Raw genomic sequence first — 17,921 nt, 5'->3', positions numbered from 1 at the left:
CACGTGATAGCAAAAGTATAAGTTGATTATTATGAATCGAGCTGTATTTTTACTGCTGTCTGTTTCGATTATAATCTATTCATTTTTAAGAAATATAAAAGATATAAAATTATGAACTAAAATATAAAATATAAATATGTAATCTTTGATGGAAAAATATTTTCATCGAGTAAAAATTTAAATCTTACAATATCAAATATTAATGAGCCAAGTCAAATATAAATTTGTGTACATTTATAGATACGTCAAATATATGTATATATGCATCCACAAAAGTTTATTAAAATCGACTTTGATTACGTGAAATCAAAATATTGCCAGTAAAATTGTAAAAAATTATTGATAATGGAAAAATATGTATCATTGCTTAAGAAATTAACTGCTAAGTTTATTTCATTTAACAAAATTTGAGTTTCTGATTGACACAATGTAATACAGCCAGTATTTATATGCATTAATATCTAGCGCAATAGAGATAACCTTTCTCGTGACTGTGTTTAAGAAAAATTTTTTCTAGATTTATCTTAGAGTGGAAAATAACAAAATAGAGATTACGAGAGATCACTATTATATATTTGGAAAATTAATTGATTCAGTAAAACTGTAAAATTAAGCGGATAATAAAATGAGCAATGATACTAGATAAACTTTAGAAAAACCATGTATTATAGAATCATAGAGTACATTGTTCGTGGGAATAGTGATAAAATAAACCATAATATATTTATATATACCTGACAATAATATAATAAGAATCCAAAATAACACGAATACTGAATACATATTATTAACAATAATCAGATGAGGCGCGGTGAGGAAATCGAGGAAGTTTTGGCCGAGAAACGGATCAAGCTGCTATAGAATTGTAATTAATTAAAAGAAAAATGCCGTAATAAAGTCATAAAACTGACAAAATTCGTGGCCGCATTTGAATGCGCTGCTTTTTCTCTTTCTCTTTCTCTCTCTCTCTCTCTCTCTCTGAAGATTTAAAAGAAGTACTTAAAATCACGCTGTTTCAGTATTGTTATTAAAGATCTGCATTGCAAAAGATACGCAAATTTAATTTATCTCAATAAACTTATAAATAAACGTCTGCCAACACACTAAGCGCCATCGTATATTCGATAAAAAAAAAAAATTGAAAAAAGAAAAACAATCTGTAAAATTTGATATTTATTTTTATCGATAAATATAACAAAATCAAAATTATATATAGTTAGAGATCATTTTAATAATTGCATATGAGAATAAATCTCATTCTTTTGTTTAAAACATTTGTTCTTCATTAACAAAACTTTGCTTTTCGCGAGAGTATAACGAATGTTTTGAATTTTAATGAAATCCATTCACATACTTGGAGAGAGAAAAGAAGATGCGATCAAAAATGTATCACATCTCATAAATTCATGAGGATATATCATCATTCAATCTCTGATTTCTCGAAAGTCTATATGATTATTCCATTTAGAGTTTCATATTCAATTGTGTAAAAATTGCGCGCGATATAAGACATTCGATTCGCTTGCCATTGCTTGATCAAATCGATGTATAAAGGAACGCTTAGTGTGCACTAAATAAAAGAATTCTTATATCATGTATAGAAAGGACTCAGGTCGCAATATAATAATTACACAGCCTTATTCTCACACCGTTTCTAGGAGAATTCAGCCGATTGTAAAATCGCAATTTTCCAGTAATCGAGGTATTTTCGCATCACATTTTATGCGACATGTTTCATCTTCTCTCTTTGCTTTTGTATAATTTCATGTCTCTCTGCGGATTATGATCTTTTCCGTGCTACTGTATATAAACAAGTAATCGCGAACTGAGATCTTTAACGTTATGAAGCACCTCGAGAACCCGCTGAACAAACATGACTAATATTTGAAAATAAAATTGGAGAGTAGGCGATTTTCTGATTCAAACAGTTGACAAATAAATTTTAAAATATCGAAACATGCGACACAAGGATCATGATAAAAGTGCGGTTCGCAAATTTAAATAGTTGCAAAGAGTCTCCCTGTAGTAGTCCGAATCAGATATCTTAAAACTATTAGCTAGTAATACACCTAGAATATGTATTCAGAGAATGATAAAATCGCGAAGAGAATTTTTTTCCTATAAAAATGCCGTTTTCAAATGCCATTAACTTGTTAACTCGTAGATGACACATTTAAAGTATTATTCTAAAAATATAATAATACTTTTACAATTTTTTTTTAAATAAATTAGAACTAGTTTTTAAAAAAGTTTTTTATAATGAAAACCAATAAAATCGCGCTTTTTTCTTTAGAATAAAAGTTACCAAAATAATAATTGTTTAATCTGTATTTAAATTATATTAGAAATTAAAGATATGCAAATAAAAATAAATTCACAAATTAGATAACATTTATAATAACAAAAAGTGAAAAATTCACAGCGTAATTAAGAATAAGTAGTAATTTAATTCTACACTGCATAGTAGAATTTCATATTTTATGTTTGTAAAAAAATAATGTGTGTGTGCTTTTAAGAATAATCTCACAATTCCTAAACGTTTATATTCTCGGTTGAAAATTCACACTATAAACTATAAAGTATAAAAATATATTTTTAATGAAGCCGACTTCAGGGGAACGCGTAAGAACGATTGATTGGTCAAAAATCTCATTAAATACAAATATCATTTGCTCTTATCATAAAACTAATCGGAAATGAAACGGATCGTAAAAAAAGGTTCATCCTGAGTTGTAAAGTTCTGGATGGAGCTGGAAAAAAAATTAAGTCGACTTCATCGATTAATAATTAGATTTACGAATTGATTATTACACATGATTCGTGCGTAGCACTAATTGCGCGATTAAAAATCGACTCTTTCCAACTATTTCAATTTAAAAATGGCAGTTTTATCCACCACTTTTATTGTGGCGGCAATTGTGTTAAAACTGTTAGAGTATAACGACAGTACATCGTCTACAATGGAGGCCAAATACTATTTTTATGCCTGCAGAAGACTGACTGTTAGCATAGATGGCTACTTAACGCTTTAAACATTACGTTTCACTAAAACTGTTCAGTTTTTGTTCATCTTTCGGAGACAAGATCGCTAATGTACGATTCATTTAGACGTCGCTTAACGCATTAAATAGGAAAATAATGTACACGACGCAGTCGTATCTAATCGAGAGCTAATTGGATGATTATGTCTATATAAGCGCAATAATTGTCCGATTAGTCTCGATCAGGTTGTATGTGACGCATATCTCTCTTCTTAGGCTGATAAAACAGGTAGAATATCCAATTGAGAAGCATATTTCCTCAGATCAATTATTTTACGATATCCCTGTACATTCTTTCAACTATTAGAGATTATACGAGTTTGTGATTGCAGATTTTCTGTCTTCTACAAATCGCGTAAATGACTTTAGAGTATTTGACGCTTAGAAAGGTGATTATTTAAACTAAAAGATGAATGACATTAAAGAAACTGAAATGCAATTTACAATTGAAAATTTTAGATAAAAGTTTTTTGTACGAACGTGATCAGCGAGTCACTGTCCGATTCTTTTTGAATTGTTTAATTCAATAAAAATGTAATATTAAAATGTCAATTGTTCGAATTAAATTCCATATGTATAAATATAAAGTAATATATAAATAACAGATCTTTATTAGAAGATTTGATATTGTTCTTGACAGCCAAGATAAATAGGATAAGATTAAAGAACGCTGACTGTACGTTCCTAAAGAAGTTATGCGAATTTCGATAGGGACTTCTCCGATTGTTTTGTAGAAAGATAAGTACGAGAGATGATCAGATTGTACATTCTATAATAAAATGCTTCTTTTCTCGTTAATCTAAAACAATACTCGTTTTGTAATAATTACTGCGGCTTAAACCTACCATCTCTTTCTAGTGGTAGACTGTCGACAATGTCGCTGTATACTTAACGAAGCTGGGTAAAACATTGGTTCACATATTTCAATCACAGAGCGAATAGCTCCGAATAGCTATTAGCGGTTCAATGAACTATCACATGATTCATTACTTAGCAAAGATTCTTAATATCATAAAATTGATTTTGCATACATCCGTGATTACGTCGAATGTTTCACTGAAGCATTATTCTCGACAATAAACTTCACGTTGCATAATACTTGGACACCGTTGTCTCCTAAATAACACATAAATGTATCTCTTCACTCGACTACCGCGCTTGTTTTACCCAGCTTTGGCGCTTAGTCTTATCCAAAGTGAATCTCAATTCGTTTTCGTGCGCAGGGACGACACTAGGACGCGTCCCAGATTATCTCGTACACTTAAAAGTATTTTAATATCACTCTCTTTGTTTTTCTGGCTCTCTTTTGCGGCGAAATATTGGAAGCAGATTGATTATTAGATAGACGGATTTCAATTAGCAAATGTGAGCTCGTGCTCTCAAGTGATCGCATTCATCGCCGTAGTGGATACAGGGTACAATAATAATACCAAACAAATTATTTAGTTCTGCTCAGAGTGTTATACACGCACATACACCACACATGCATACATACATTCATTTTCATTCATTCTATATATATCTGTTTTAAATCAAAACTTAAACATTTAACAAATTATGTATCATCACTTTATGTAAGAGACAACACTTATTTTTCTATAAAATCTAAAATAGAAAGAAAATTGAATTTGTCATTTCATTGGCTAATTTAATTTAATTAAACAAAAATCTAATAAATTCCACCATAGCAAATGTCTTGTGACATTTTGGAACCTTGCAATATCTTCGTAGTAATAACTACAAAGATATAAAAATTATAATCGAATTATATTGAACTGCTATTAAAAACAAAATAAAAGAAAATCTATGTTTTAAATATGGCTACATGTAAAAAATAATTAATTAAACTGTACATTAAAGTTCAAATTGTACCCAAACAAATGGCTTTCTTGACATTTCCATAGTCGATGATAGCTGATAAATAGACATGTTGATTTTATTCTAGCACTGTTACTCCAGTATAATATACATTATAATATACATTCGCAACAGTTCTCACAGCCTGCTGATTAATTCTTAATGATCCACTTTGCTATCTTGTTTATTTTGAGTTCTTGAGTTTATTCAAATCTTTCAAGAAACATAAATTCTTTAAAAATAAAAAACTTCAAAGTAAGTTCTGCAATCTTCGAAAAGTTGTGGATCACCAAGAATTAAAATATCGACTATCGAAGTGTCTTCTATAGACAGTGTTTTCAGATATCGATTATCGAAAAATTCAACGGCACTTTGACAATGATTCGCCGCATTTGTAGAATTACACACACTATGAATATGTCCATAATGTTAGCTATTTGCGCGATGATATTCGATCGTCAAAGTTTTTCCAAGGAAGACGCGTAGATTCCATCGAGTGAAAAGACTCGAAATATCTCTTCTGTAAGTTTTTCAATCGTCAAAAGCGTGTCTCCTTCTCTCTCCTTTACCCTTCAGTATCTTTCGTTTTTTCGTGACTTCTCATCGAATAATGTTCTATCTATTTACATCAAAGCTCTCGATCGCGCGACAGCATAACTGCGTACCAGCCAGGCTATCACGAGAGCACGGGACCGACATCGGTCGTGTCTTTGCAGTCTTGAATGGATATCTGAGCAATTTCACTCACTATTTCTTGCTGAGCCTCCTTCTTTAATATCGTGTATCCTTGTCCCTGTTCCTCGTTTTCGCACGTCGCTTTACCATTAGCCGTTTTCGTTTGGCCATTTGCTTTTCTTTTGTTGAACGTCTCTTCACCAGATCCGCTCGGGTTAATCTTAAACACACTCTTAATAATGCTGTTCATCGTTGGTTGCGAGCGCTTCGGACTCTCCGACACAAGAGAATTATGCTTATCTCTCATCATTTTTCGCGTTCGAGCATTACTTCTGGACTTGTTAGGATTCTTCTGAACAGTTGATTGTTGCATTGCTTCCGTCTCCTTCGTTTCTGTAGGCTTATCTAATTTTACAGAATTCTTCTCCTCGCATAACGGCGGATCATCAATGGTACACACTCTTTCCTGATTATCGATGTCTTCTTTCTTTGTCGATGTATCCGCAACCACGACTTCATCATCCTTTTTAAGATCCTCATTTAGATCTGTCATTGAAATTCTGTCAAAAATCACTAAAGCAGTCTTCGGTTCCTCTGTTTTTTCTACTGAAACTTTATTGTTCTCCGTATGATTAGTTATATCCTGCCGCTCTGTCAGTGTTTCTCTTTGAAGAACTTTAACGGGACTTTTCGGCTTTGTAAAGGATTGATCTTCTTTCGTTTGGCAACTTGTACAAGAAGTGTGCATAGGTGAATTCTGTCTCTTTGTAGCATTATTCTTCTGAACCACTCCCATATGCGGTCTACCCGTTCTGTGTGCATTATTTTGTACATTGAAGGTCCCAGGTTGCTCGTGTTGTGGTTGTACAGTATTTACATGCATTTGTGGTTGCTGTGGGTGCTGTTGCATTCTGCGAATATCAACGTGCATTGCGTTATCCATATGTGGCTGATGTTGTTGTTGATAAGCAGCATATGGTTGAAAAGATTTGATCGGGTTTGGAGAATTAATCACCGGAGGAGTATTTGCGGCCGACCCATATGGCAGATTCGAATTCGGATGCATATATTTAGTATTCACATACTGGGGCCACGCTTGTCTAGGTTGAAACTGGTGCTGCGCCGTAATAATATTTTGCACTATTTGTTCTTCTCTGCCATGTTCCCGGTAATTGTAAGGATCAAGTGAGAGTACTTGTATTCTTTTTGGCGACATAATAGAACCGGATACGAAGATCGGCTCGTTCTTGGTAATTATCGGATTTTGAGGCTGATGACTATAACTGTCATAGTGCATATTTTCATTACTAATAGGCCTGCCATATGCAATGCTCGAGTGATACTGCGGCGGTTGTGGAGTGTATTCTTGCTGCTGTTGCTGCTGCTGCTGCTGTTCCGAATACTGAGGATACTGCGACATAGAAGGTTGAGCATCGATCCAGGTTTCCTGCTGGGGCGGACGTTGTTCGCTATCACGAATGGCTAACACGGCGTTCCAAACTTCCTTCAGCTCGCCTGTGATATCTCGATCTTTTAGAATTGTATAATGACGATTGAAGAAAATTCCTGCGTTCATTGCTTCTACGAAGTCTAGTAGTAACTCGATAAAGATCATACGCCTCTGGTAGAAAATAATAACATATGTGATAAATGGATTATTCTCTCTCTCTCTCTCTCTCTTTCATCAAGTATTAATTAATAAAAAATAGTTCTAATAAAAGTTTTATAAATTTTATTATTCTATAGATAATTTTTTATAAATAGAAGAACATTATTTACCTTTGGATCTTGAGCGTTCTTGCCACTCATTCGTAGGACTTCTGGATTGGCCATTACAGCAAATACAATGGCTTCTGTTTTTGTGCGAGGTGGTGGCACTCTCATACCTCCGTAAAGTGGCACGGGCAGTGAAGGTTTACGAGGCATCGCAATTTTATCCCAAGACAGTACGTTTACATAACATGGTGCAGTAGTGCCCTAGATCAAAGACATTTATATAACATTCACACTCAATTCTTGCAAGTTATGTAAACAATATATTCTTACAATCACACTGTTATTATAATGATATAATACCTGTATAAAATCTTGTATACACATATGTGGCTGTGGGGGATTTTTAAAAAGTCGCGCACCATTGCGCTTCATTCTGGGCACGCCACTTTCCGTCATTTTGCACCTGAAAATAATTGAATCAACCATAAAAATAACTCATATAAATAACTTTTTATCTGTGCTATCAAAATGCAATTTTTTCACATATAAAATCTTCAATATCAGCGATATGAATGACGAATTGAAGAATAGCGATTAACTTATTTATCAGAATCATTTACATGCAAATACGATCTACACAATCCTTAATTCTAATCCCCGACAACGTATAAGCATCTATGGATGAAACCATTAGATCTCGAAATTATTTTATATCAGTACGATTTATTGCACACATCGTATGTGCAATTTTCATCGTTCAAGATCCCAAATTTATTTCGAGAATTTCTACTTCGCGACCCGCGCTGTACGCCGACGATATTACAAAACATTCGAGAAACACAAAATCGCAGTTATAAAAACACTTTGCTATCAATATGGCGCAATACCGAGCGGTCGGAGTAGCACGTTATGACAGATCGCGGATCCCGGGGATGCCGTGAATGTCGCGCGAACAAACGGACAAACAATTATGTAACGCGATACGAAGGGAGAAGGACGATTTCGAGAACATTTCCGACCAATCGAGGTCGTTCGCACGCGGCCAAGGCTACCGCGCGCCTCGTCGACATAACCCCAAAATCACGACGAATTCGCTTCTCGCCGAGCTGTCGGCGACGCGCGAGTCCCGAATCGCGCATCTCGAATGAAAACCGATACAATTTTTTTTTCTCCGTAGTAACTTACCCCCGTGGTAGTCTTTCGTTAAAGTAAAAACGCTCAAACGACCACGGACCCGATGCGACACATTATCGGACAAATTCATGGGAGATCATCCCCATCGTTCCTTTTGTTTATTATCTTCCCGGAGGCTCGCGCGCTGATCATGCGCAGATAGACAGTGCGCGCCCTCTGCGCGGCTGTGACGCGTACTCATGTTTCAACATGGAGTTTGGCGTAATAGCACGTACCGGAAGCACCTCTCGTAGAATCAACTGGCAAATTCCCTAGAACGCGTATAATGTACGCTTGTACAATTTCGGCGGGATAAGTTGGCCGTGCGCAACTTCGGATCGTCGTTAGAAGACTGTCGGTTTGCTAGTTAAACGCGCGGGCTTCGTTAATTTCGTGTTATTGCATTATTTCGCCGGGCAAATTATACTCGATCACAATAGAACGATATAAGCACGATGGATCACAAATATGGTAATTGTTATTCATTTTTCTCTTTCTCGAAACAATGCGTTTTTCTCGGCAATTTTAAATATCAGTCCATATTTGATCTCAGCTAGAAAGAATAGTATGGCGAATGTGTTAAGTATATGCGATCTTGATCGAGAGAATCTATTATTGATATTTATAATAATATTAAAATTCATTACAGGTGTGTGTGTGTGTGTGTGTTTACGAGAATGCAGGGACGAGAGAAATACGAAAAAATTGGAAGCTGTACCGAGATTCTGTCGACGCGACTGCATCAAATGTGAGTAATTTTTAAACAGCATATATATATATATATGCATACTAAAAATCCGAATCGAAATTTTTCTCCTACTTTGATCTCAATATTGTCAATCTAACGTCTACTTTGTTACTTTAAACACACACATATATACACTCAGATTATTCTCTTTTAAAATTATTTTATCTATAGTTTATTGAAAATTTCTTTTTGAAATTTTTAAGTAGGCAACTGTTCATTTATTACCATTTGAATAGAACATAAAAGGATATTATAACCCACATAAATTAAATCTATCAAAATTCGTTAAATTTCATAAACGTGAGAAAATTGAAGTTGAAAGTAGGAACAAAATTTCGAATGTGCTAAATGCGAAAATTCGAAACACCTTCGAAGGTTGTCAAAAGAAGCTTGCGACATCTCAAGAATCGATTATTTCTATAAATTCGCAATATTGCGCCATTTTATTCCAATTTTGATAAGACATTACGAATTGCTCGATCATTATTTATCAAGCAATAACAAATAACACTAAAAAAAGGTATTACGTCGACAAAACTTATCGTTCAACAATTTCGAGGCAATGAAAAACAGTCAGCGAGTCAAAAAAAAAAAAATAATAATAAACAAACGCTGGCGTGACGATGGAGAGAAGCGCGCCCTTATAGGTACTGAAACTTGCTGTAGAGCTTGTAAGAACGAGCGGCTCGGAGGACTGTAGTTAGCGACTATTAATATCATCGATCGGGATCGATAGTTCTGCCTGCGAGGCGTCATAATGATATGGTGGATGGTGCGGACCTCTCTGATACTCGGCCGATACGTCACGTACACCGGTAACGATGTACAAGTGGCGTCAATAATGCTCGCAAACATCGCGCCCTGTTGTACAATCTGTTATCGTTAACTCGCTCTCTCGGAAACCCCCGTCCGCTAATGCTCGCCGCTAATGATCCGATATTAAGAAATAAAAAGATGGTGTTACAACGGCGCGATATAGCATTATTGGTGTTAAAATCCTTATCCCGCGAGAAAATATTCACGTCGTAAACGTCGCAAGTTTCTTTTTTCCTCCGCGATCGGCAGATAAATATCAAGATAAATTTATCTAATACATAATGTTTAATCTAAACTTGATGTCAATTTTATTTTTAACGTAATTTAAAGTAAGATATTCTTTTTAATAAAAAAATAAATTAATACTATTTAAAATTAATTTTATTAGATTTCAAAATCTATAGATTATTTCAAAATCTATAAACTTTGAAATAAGTTTACAACTTTTTCTTTTTTCTAAAGTAATTTTGTAAAGTAATTTTTAATAATTTCAGTACATTTGAATATGAATAGAAGTCTTTAAAATTTACTTTTAAAAAGACAAGGAGTTATAAACTTATTTCTTGTATTCCTTTGTACGTGCGTTTAAAAATTCAATTATTTTAATTTATAAATAACAAATCATCTCAAAATGTTTTGACGAATTGTTCAGCGATATCGCGGAGAAAAAAAACGCGAAAGTATATTCGATCGTCGATGTGTCGCGACTCGCTCAAATTTGTACCTAAAATCGCGCGAGTTCTCGCGTCATTAATGCGTGCCTCGATCGTTCCGCTCGATCGGCACGATCTTACCTCTCGTAAGGACCCTGTAATGCGGAATAATGGGTATCCACCCACTCGATGAAAATTACATGAGACGCTCTCGGGGCCTCTCGTTCGAGCGGCCACTTTCTCCACGCGCGCGCATATGAGGGGCACGTACCGCCGAGGCGCGAAAAACGCGGAGGAAGAATTAAGGCGCTGTGGAAAGAGGATGCGCACATATATACATGGCCGAGAATAATTGTTTAGTAGGTGCAAACACTGTAATTAAAATCTAAGAGGATATAGATTCGAGATAGCAAACAGCTTCGTTGTATCGCAAAGTCGCGCAGGTGAAACACTCGTACATCTGTTTTGTCCCGCTTTTACATTCTTTTTTGCCGCAAAGTATGTTGTCAAAACGAACATAAAACGGAACGAAAATCTAGAAATCTAGAAAAGAATTTTGCAATTTAAATTTGAAATAAACTAATACTGCTTAAGCTTATTGTTTAAATTTGATTAAATAATTTTAGATGCAAAAGATGAAAACTATATTTTCGTATTTTATGTGTGAAATACGCATATTATATCATATAATTTTTTGCATTTGCAATTCCGAAATTGATATTTTTATACTTAAAAATTTTATAAAATTTTTATATGTATTTATGTATTTTAATATATGTTTATATAAAATATATTTATTATATATTTACAAAATACATATATTTATACACATATTTCGTAAATATTAACAAACACATATTTCGTAAATTAACTATGTAAAATATTATATATATATATATATATGTATTAACTGTATATTATATTAAATATATACATATATTAAGAAATTGAATACGGAAATATAAAAATTTACATTTCATTGCACATCTTGTTGCGTCGTAACGTAAATAATAATAGGTAAAAACATGGGTTTGAAAAGAAGGAAATCACCAGGTGTGTTGTTACACGGTCTACAGCCCCACATGGCCGTCATTTAAATTAGTCAAGAGCAACCTCCTTTCGAAAATTAATTGACGTATCGATTGGGCCACAGACACATTGTACCGATGTTGGTCGTACCTACCAAGGTTTCAATACATACTATGTACCGCATGATCGAATAATGACATCGCGTTTTTTATTCAAACATGATAAAATGCATAATATTGAAAAAGCGGCAAATATATATATATATATATATATATATATATATATATATATTTTTTTTTTTTTTCCTTTCTCTGTACTTACAATTATATAAAATTAATAAAACAAATTAGAATTATCGCTTATTATAAAACAAATATTGTATTGATCGTAATAATTACTTTTATTATTATAATTAAAAAAGTGCAAATATTCTTGTACAAACAAATAGCAAACAAGAGTTGTAATTATTATATTTTATGCTTATTGATGGAAGCTAAGCTTCAAGTATCATTATAATATAAAAATATAATACAATTTGGTGAATATATAAAAACGAAGCGAATCCTACACGTATAAATTCTTGACCTGTCGATGCGACGTTTTTTTGCAACAAACGGAAAGAAACCTCCAGTTGTTCTCGTTGCGTTCTTCATACTCGTCGATCGAGGAACGGAAAAATGTCGAGGTGCGCGATTGGGACGGAGACGCGCCGGATAATATAATAACGAACAAGGTAGACACACGCGCGGATATAAAAATAAATGACCGTGGAGAGAGAGCGCGGCAACACGACGCGCCACACGCAGAGACCGCGTGCGAGACGTGTTTATAGTAATGAGCCTTGTCGTTATTTGTCCAGCGAAGGGGATTTATCGAGATACCTCGTGAGATCTTGTTGCTCGATCTTCCTCCCTCGATGTCCGCTTATTTCTTCGCCGTTCCTCTACTCGTTCTCCTCGTTCCCGCTAGGTTGTTAACCCTCCCGTGTCTGCATAGAAAAAAAAATGAAGAGTTTGGTTTTATTGGGGTGACGAAAAAGTAAGTTTATATATAAATGGAGTGTCCCGCGACATCTCCGTGCCTTAAAAATTTTAGTGACGGATTCTTTGACCGAATTGGAGAGAGTGCCAATATTTTATTAACTAAAAATGTTAAATTATTTATGATCTTTCATAGTTAATTGAGAAAATTTAAAGCGTTTTAAACGACACATGTATGCTGAATTATTAATAAAAACGAATGACATTATAATATGAAGATAAATGTAAAAATAAAGAGATTTCCACATTAACAGCTGATTATAATATTTTAATTATTCATAATTACATTTGAAAATAAAATGTAATCTTATCGCATAATAACGTTAATTGCATGCATAATTCGCGATTTAATATCTGCATAATAATTTTGCAACAAATGAGAAAGCTTAAACTGAAACATATAAATAATTTGTCACGCGACTCTTCGTATAAATTGCAATAATATTTGTGAATCTGGTCGTTTACAATGCTTTTCGCTGTTTATTGACTTTTCTCATTCGGTGGTAAAAATAAATTAATATAATTTTATAAAACGATTACTTTTAACAATTATTTATGAGAAATAAAATATTGCGGACGATATTTGCTGGAAGATACTCGCCGATTTGCGAGTATCGATTATATAAAATCGCGGGGACTTAGCAAATTTCAACGATCACGCGGTCGGCCATCAAAGATCAAGATGCGTTCACTTGATACGAGATTATAGTTGCAATGAATTTCGCATGCGATACACTTGTGTATCTTACCCCACCTCGGGAAAGAAAAACGGCAAGCACGACGTAAGAAATTATCGGCAGTTTAAAAGATTTTGCGCTCTCTTAGCCTCGATATATAGCCTGCATTTTTAAGATCCTAGCTGTTAGTTATCTCGCGAATCACTGTAATACATTCGTAACGTGTGACATTCCGACGAGCTTTTTGATGGATATGAAGTTATTAATTCGTCATTCCATATAACGCACCTTGGCATCGAAATTCATTCTTCTTTTAGATATTTTTCAACTATTTAAATATTATTATTTATAGTTAGTTAAATCGATATATGAAAGATGAAAATATTGGTAACTTTATGTAGCGGAATTTTAAGTAATTATTGTTGTTTTGAAAAGTGTCCTCTAAAATTTTATACATTTCTGAAATATAGTTTAAAATTTTTTTAGATTTTTTTAAATCATCTCTTGTTTATATATATATCTTGAAGATTATCTTTTACTTTTATTTAAAATATATTTAAAATATACGTGACAGACAATCTTAAAGATATGAAAAAAAAGAAATAATTATATGCTTTGCAATAACTATCAGCAAAAATAAATAATGTTATGCAAAAATGAAAGAATACAGTGCACACACATAGGTAGGTTTGTTACATAAGATTGCATATATCTTACTTTATTCGAAATAATTGGGATTGGATTATAATTTATTTTTGTGTAACACATACTAAATTTGAAATAAAGCAAATGAAAAATCGATGTCAAACGTTTTGTCTATCGCGCGCGCTAACGCTCTTTGACAGTTCTTCGACTGGCAGCTCGCTATCGTGGCTTACAACCGCAAAGTTTCAATAAGGAGGCGAACCGGCATAGGTCGCCGTACATGCACGGGATATCGCGCCTTATTCGCGAATAAGGTGCACGTCAACGTGACTAAAGAGGCCTCGTTACCATAATCGTCCAGGCTCGAGGCGTATTCTTAAATCTGGCAAGCCAACACCTAAACACGGTCATCATCGCTTCGCGGTATAATAAGATCACATCGCACTGGACCCAAACGGGCCTCCCCTCATGACCCTTGTGGCCCATGATACGCGTCAGGTCGGAATGATTTTTCTCGCGAGCATCTTTTTTTCCAAAAACCATGTACTATAAAACGGGATATTATTAGCGAATTTTTCTGCGTGCAAATATAACAATTTATTGGAAACTAATTAATTTATTTTAATTACATACTTAAATATTTTTTTGACTTTGCATTTTGGTGGAAGACAAATTTAATTCTTAATGTGATAATAATATTAAATTTGTACATTTGGAATAAATTCTTAATATTTTATATTTTAATATATTAATTTTTTCATTTTTATAAAAAAAATATGTGCGCAAATTTTAACTAAATTAAAACATAATTGAACATATAAAAACTTATAATAATACGTATGGTACATAACAATCAATATAATTTTTGAGAATAAATAAAATTAAGTATTTACATACAAAAAAAAAAAAAAATTTTCGGTGTCCAAAATTACAATCTGAAAAATTGTCACGCTTGGAAATATTATCTAATATATTTATGCGGTCTAATTGTAGAAACTTAAAGTTTATGTACGAGTTTGATCGTATTCCTGAAATTTGACTTTTCGATCATGTATAGAGAAGATGTAGTCAGAACTGAATCGGCCTGATGTTATTTAAGAGCGATGAGATGGACGAGCGAGATGATTACCAGCGGTTTAAAGATGATCCGCCGATCGAGAGACGCCTACTCGGATACCTGCAGTTTGCTGCGCGCTTATTAAGATTATCCCTCCGTCGAATCACTGTAATACGCTCGTAATGTGTGACAATTCGGAGATGATTTGCATCTCTGGATACGGAAGACATAAAGCCATCAAGCGGCTCGCAATCTCGTAGCTCCATCGTTCTATTAAGCGTCTTTGTAAAAACTGTAAGATGCACGTGTGCTGCACGTATCAAATTACTTGCGGGTACTCCTTTTTTCCTTTCGCTCGCGCACGAGTTCCTTTTTTTAATTTCATACATGCGTCCACACTCGTGGAGGGAAAAAATTGATTCGCGAACGGGTAGACGGAAGACCCAAGGGGCACACTATTGGCTTCGCGAAAACGATGGGGCTCGTATAATAATGATGAGACACGAAACGCCCGGAGTTACGTGCGTAATTGTAAATTACCCGTTCTCTCGGAATAAATAATTCGTTCCGTCAAAATAACGCTTTTCTCTCTCTTTCTCTCTATCCTTCTTTTCCGCAAAAATAATAATATTTTTCAACGGAAGGAAAAAAAGAAAAGAGGGAAATATAATAATTTGAAATGTGCAGTGATTTATTTAATTCTCGCTTGTTTTTATATTACTGTAATATATATAAAAATCTTAAAATTTTAGAATGTAACAAGTATCTCTCCTCTTCTACTTATTAACAATTTTTATCTATTAAAGAGGCAGTCTTGGTTTAATTATAACGTCATATCTCAAAATTTAACCGTCGGAATTGCATTGTCCCGCAGAGAATGAATGTATTTTCGCAAATAAGATATGTTCTATTAAATCCCGTGCAAAAACCGTCAGCCAGGCAGGTGGTGTCGTGGGATTTCTCACGAATTGTCGAGACATAACTGGTCATCGTATTGGCCGGAGGAGGCGTTCGAAGTTGCAGGTACGCGCAGACGCGTTAATGGCAGCAAGAGAGGAAGAGAGAGAGAAAGAGAAATCTCGATGTCATTTCTTGTTTGCGATGTGTTGTTGCCGGCGTGAGATATATCGGGCCTAATGACAGGCCGCTTCACGCCGCCATACGGTATCCCCACGCCCCACACTCCGTTTTTTTTTTTTTTATTTCCCATCCGCAAAATTTTCCCTTCCGTTGCGCGCCATCCGAGTTTCGAACTCATTACACTTTGCCTTTGAAGGAAAGCCAATGTATATATAATTGTTTTAATCATCGAATATTATTTCACGTAATAATTTATGTTTTACGATGATCGTATACACAAACCGTAATTTATTCAACAATCTGAAGAAATTTTCTCGCGTGATTAATTTATTTTTGCAATAATATAATCCTAATCCTATTGAGAAATTTGATATAAATACAGAGAGCGGAAAAAATTTTAATCTAGGAAAGAACTACTTGTATAACAAGGTAACGTACAGTACTTATGGCGACAATGAACATAAATTAAGAGTAGTTTCTGTTCGCCGTCGACGCACCTCCGGCGTACTAAACAGCGCTCGTTTATATTCCCTGTCGCGCTGCTCTTCGAAGAGTCAACGCTAAATGGATGTTCTTGTAATGAAGGAGGATCGATTGGATTGTGTTCAGGGGCGGACTGAGGCGTTTGACGCCTCGAACAAAATATATAATGTCACGCGCACAAAGAATGATATCTATGAATATAAATATATACATAGAGATTAATAAATAAATTCAAATTTAACGGGAATGGCGACATATTTAAATCAAAAGACGTCTGCAAGAGAAAATTTTTTTCAACGAGAAATAAGCAAACAAAATTATTTTAGCTTCAAATATTTACATATAATATGATATATGAAAATATACATATATAGTATACACGCTGAACATGTTGAAAGTCAAACAGTTTTTTAAATCTATTAAAAAATTATACGCACACAATAGATTACATATACGTCAATGAACATTTAGACGAGCACGCCGTAATAACGGCAGCGCGGCGTATCAGCAGCAAGGGAAAAAAATGCGCCCTTTAATGGAAGTGGAAGAGTGGTATGAATGTTAAACTGGCAAAGTATCACGTCGGTGGAGGTAAGTGGCAAAGGGGTGGAGGGGACAAGGCGAGGAGAACGAGCGAGGGGCGCGTCTCGGGCCTTCGGGGCCCGTCATAAACAATAGCGGAGGAGTAATTGATTCTCTAATAACTTAACGCGCGCCAGCCAGCACGAGTCGGCCACTAACAGCCTTAGGTAGGCATAATGTATTATGGCCGGGCAACGGCTCTCGGCTGCCAAGCCGAGAGAAGGCTCCGACGAGGAGCATCACGGGGTCTGTTGCGGGTGTGGGGCCTCGGAGATTTAATGCCGCGCGCCGATAATAAAGCAGCCAGCCCTCGGAAAATGCCATCGTGCTTGCGCGCGAGGAAACCTCCTCCGCCCGAGATACACGAGATGCTCGATCCCGTTTTTACGAGCGACGACGTCGCGATGCGTTTCGATCGCGTTGATCTCTCAGTTTTTTCGCATTTCTGAATTCAACATAAAAAAACCTGCATGCAGAAATTAAATAAAGATCTAATTTTTATTTTCAATGAAATAGATAAAAAAATTGATGAATTTGATATAGAGAAAAGATAACAAAATTTAATTAAAAAATAGGATTATACCTAATTTCTTAGTAATTAATTACTGTGCTTTATTAGAGTTAATATGAAGATAATTTGGCTTGCTTG

At 34.6% G+C, this 17,921-nt stretch overlaps 1 protein-coding gene across 3 annotated transcripts; it reads right to left on the bottom strand.

The window, feature by feature from the left end:
• Window positions 1–643: 643 nt before the first annotated feature.
• On the bottom strand, window positions 644–8,618 carry LOC126858166 (GATA zinc finger domain-containing protein 10). 3 transcript variants are annotated; one of them, XM_050608269.1, is made up of 4 exons: window positions 8,475–8,618; window positions 7,650–7,752; window positions 7,353–7,550; window positions 644–7,194 (listed from the first exon to the last, which is right to left on the bottom strand). In XM_050608269.1, exons 2-4 carry the CDS (start codon window positions 7,743–7,745, stop codon window positions 5,575–5,577), a joined length of 1,914 nt encoding a protein of 637 aa, XP_050464226.1. In that variant the 5' UTR covers window positions 7,746–7,752; window positions 8,475–8,618; the 3' UTR covers window positions 644–5,574. The 3 variants fall into 3 exon arrangements, with proteins under 3 accessions (XP_050464226.1, XP_050464235.1, XP_050464218.1); XM_050608278.1 differs by lacking the exon at window positions 8,475–8,618 and adding an exon at window positions 8,177–8,347; XM_050608261.1 differs by lacking the exon at window positions 8,475–8,618 and adding an exon at window positions 7,910–8,142.
• Window positions 8,619–17,921: the final 9,303 nt, after the last annotated feature.

The sequence above is a fragment of the Cataglyphis hispanica genome, chromosome 2, assembly GCF_021464435.1.
Source record: "Cataglyphis hispanica isolate Lineage 1 chromosome 2, ULB_Chis1_1.0, whole genome shotgun sequence".
NCBI lineage: Eukaryota > Metazoa > Arthropoda > Insecta > Hymenoptera > Formicidae > Cataglyphis > Cataglyphis hispanica.
This window is presented reverse-complemented; position numbering and strand designations above follow the sequence as displayed.

What these genes read in the sequence shown, in the direction of transcription:
- LOC126858166 (XM_050608261.1), bottom strand. Translation starts at nt 7,980, where the DNA reads ATGGTTTCATCCATAGATGCTTATACGTTGTCGGGGATTAGAATTAAG. An exon ending in TGTGTAGATCGTATTTGCAT is followed by an intron (nt 7,753 to 7,909) that starts GTAAATGATTCT and finishes AATTATTTTCAG; the next exon opens with GTGCAAAATGACGGAAAGTG. An exon ending in AGAACGCTCAAGATCCAAAG is followed by an intron (nt 7,195 to 7,352) that starts GTAAATAATGTT and finishes ATTTTCTACCAG; the next exon opens with AGGCGTATGATCTTTATCGA.